At 42.9% G+C, this 2302-nt stretch overlaps 1 protein-coding gene across 1 annotated transcript; it reads right to left on the reverse strand.

Annotated features, from left to right (window-relative positions):
• Positions 1 to 1369: 1369 nt before the first annotated feature.
• On the reverse strand, positions 1370 to 2302 carry LOC134376604 (olfactory receptor 5P55-like). Its single transcript, XM_063095093.1, has 2 exons — positions 1743 to 2302; positions 1370 to 1661 (listed from the first exon to the last, which is right to left on the reverse strand). The coding sequence occupies exons 1-2, from the start codon at positions 2300 to 2302 to the stop codon at positions 1370 to 1372; spliced, it is 852 nt and encodes a 283-aa protein (XP_062951163.1).

The following is a 2302-nucleotide window of genomic DNA, read 5'->3' on the forward strand; positions in this document are numbered from 1 at the left end:
CTTTCAATTTTTCCTGTAACTTTGGAAAGCAGGAAAAAACTCATACTGGATAGAAATGCTAAAGGTAAGAAATGTGGAAAAGCCTTCAGTTGGCCCATATGCTGACAAAAACATGTACGAATGCACATTGGATTGAAACCCCATTAGTTTTAAAAATACAGGAAAGTTTCAAATTTTACCAACTGCTTTAAAAGTCATGTTGAAATTCACACTGCAGTGAAATCCTAGAAATATCATAAATGTGGAAAACCTAATGGAAATTAATTCATGTGTAATGCTCTAAAACATTTACAACCTGAAAGAAATATTGTAAAAATAATAAATATTTTATGTTTTTAAAAATAAATGTTTACTAAAAAACCTTTTTATCATAATCGTCAATAAAAAGTAACATACAGATAAATAAAAATGAAAACAACATAACGTTATTAAACACCAGCTAGTTACTGTTAAGTGCTAAGGCTTGCTGTCTTTGTGAAAAAAGGAGACCAAACTAGTGAAGGTTCAAAGTTAAGCTAATATCAAACAGAGACTTCAACTTGACATAATCAGAAGAGTTAAGAAAAGAGAATCGGAAAAGGAAGAACTTTCTTATGATTTAATGAAATGATATTTGATACCACAGCTATATAATATGGTCTCACCCTTAAAAAACATTGACATATAAGTATATGTGATGGCATGAAGTGGTTTCCGCAGGGAGGGGAAGGAAGCTAATGGTTTGTGAGCAATTGTTTATGCCAGCAATTGTTTGCTGAACAATTGTTGTTTCCATGAGGGAAGAGGGATGCTTTCGCCACTCATGGAAACTCAACAATAACCAGCTGAGATGGGTGTTCCTTCCTGGTTTCCACTTGGGAAAACTGAGGGTCAGGGCTGTGTAGCTTGACTTGACATCACACAGATGCCAGGCGAGGGAGTCACTCAGAAACAACGAGCCAGCTTCAAATCCCGTGGTCCTTCCCGTACCACTTCATAATCCCATTATTTAGTCCCCCCTTATGATATCTGGAATTTCAGGAAAACAGTGCCATTGTCCATTTGTGAGATGCAGTTATCAGAAAGAGGCAGTAGAGCATATTGGTTGAGAATATGGTCTCTGGAACCAGACTGCCTGGATTCAAATTCTGTCTCTGCCTCTTGTTAGCTGCATAACCTCAGGCAAGTAACTCAGCTTCTCTGTGCCTCAGATTCCTGAGGGATAATAACAGGACTCATTTCATACAGCTCTTATGAAGACTGAATTAGTTGATATGTGTATAGCATTTAACATAGCACTGGTGCAAGATTCACTCTAAATGTTAATATTATCCACGCTTTATGTTGTGACTACCATGCTATGGCTTTGGATAGAATGCTCCATGCTTGGTTAGAAAGGCAGCTTGCCAAGGCATCTCCTCTTCAAAGCAGCTTTCACATCTTTATTCCTCAGGCTGTAGATCAGAGGGTTCAGCATAGGGATGACCCCAGTGTAGAAGACAGACACGACCTTGTTTTGTTCTATGGAATTGAGAGAGCTTGGCTGAGCATACATGAAGGTGATGGTGCTGTATAAGAGGCAGATGATGGTGAGGTGGGAGGCACAGGTGGAGAGTGCTTTGCTCTGTGCCTCCAGGGAATGCATCCTACAGATGGTCACCAGGATGTAGACATAGGAGACCAGAATGATGGTGATGGTAAAGAGGATAAACAAGGCAGAAGATGAGAAGATGATGGTCTCAACCTCAGTAGTGTCTGCACAGGCCAGATGGAGCACAGGGGGGATGTCACAGAAATAGTGGTTAATGACATTGGGGCCACAGTAGGGAAGCTTGAAGATGTACCCAGTCAGCAAAGCTGAATTGGCAACAGAAGCAGTATAGATGGCTACCACCAGCAGAACACACAGACGTTGGGACATGATGGTGTGGTAGAGGAGAGGGTGGCAGATGGCGGCGAATCGGTCATAGGCCATGACAGCTAGGAGCAGACACTCAGCAGTACCGTGGAGAACCATGAGGGCCATCTGGACCACACAGCCTGCAAAGGAGATGGACTGGCCTGAGGTGAGGAAGCTCTTCAGCAGCTTGGGAATGTTCACTGTGGAAAAGGAGGAGTCTATAAAGGACAGGACACTCAGGAAAAAGTACATGGCTGTGTGGAGATGTGGGTCTGTGTGGATCAGGGTGATCATGCCCAGGTTGCCCAGGAGGGTGACTGAGTAGATGAGCAGAAAGAGCGCAAAGAGGACGCCCTTGAGCCCTTCATGCTCTGTGAGCCCCAGCAGGAGGAACCGGGTGACGCAGGTGTGGTTCTTCACCAT

This window comes from Cynocephalus volans, chromosome 4 (assembly GCF_027409185.1).
Source record: "Cynocephalus volans isolate mCynVol1 chromosome 4, mCynVol1.pri, whole genome shotgun sequence".
NCBI classification, from domain to species: Eukaryota; Metazoa; Chordata; class Mammalia; order Dermoptera; family Cynocephalidae; genus Cynocephalus; species Cynocephalus volans.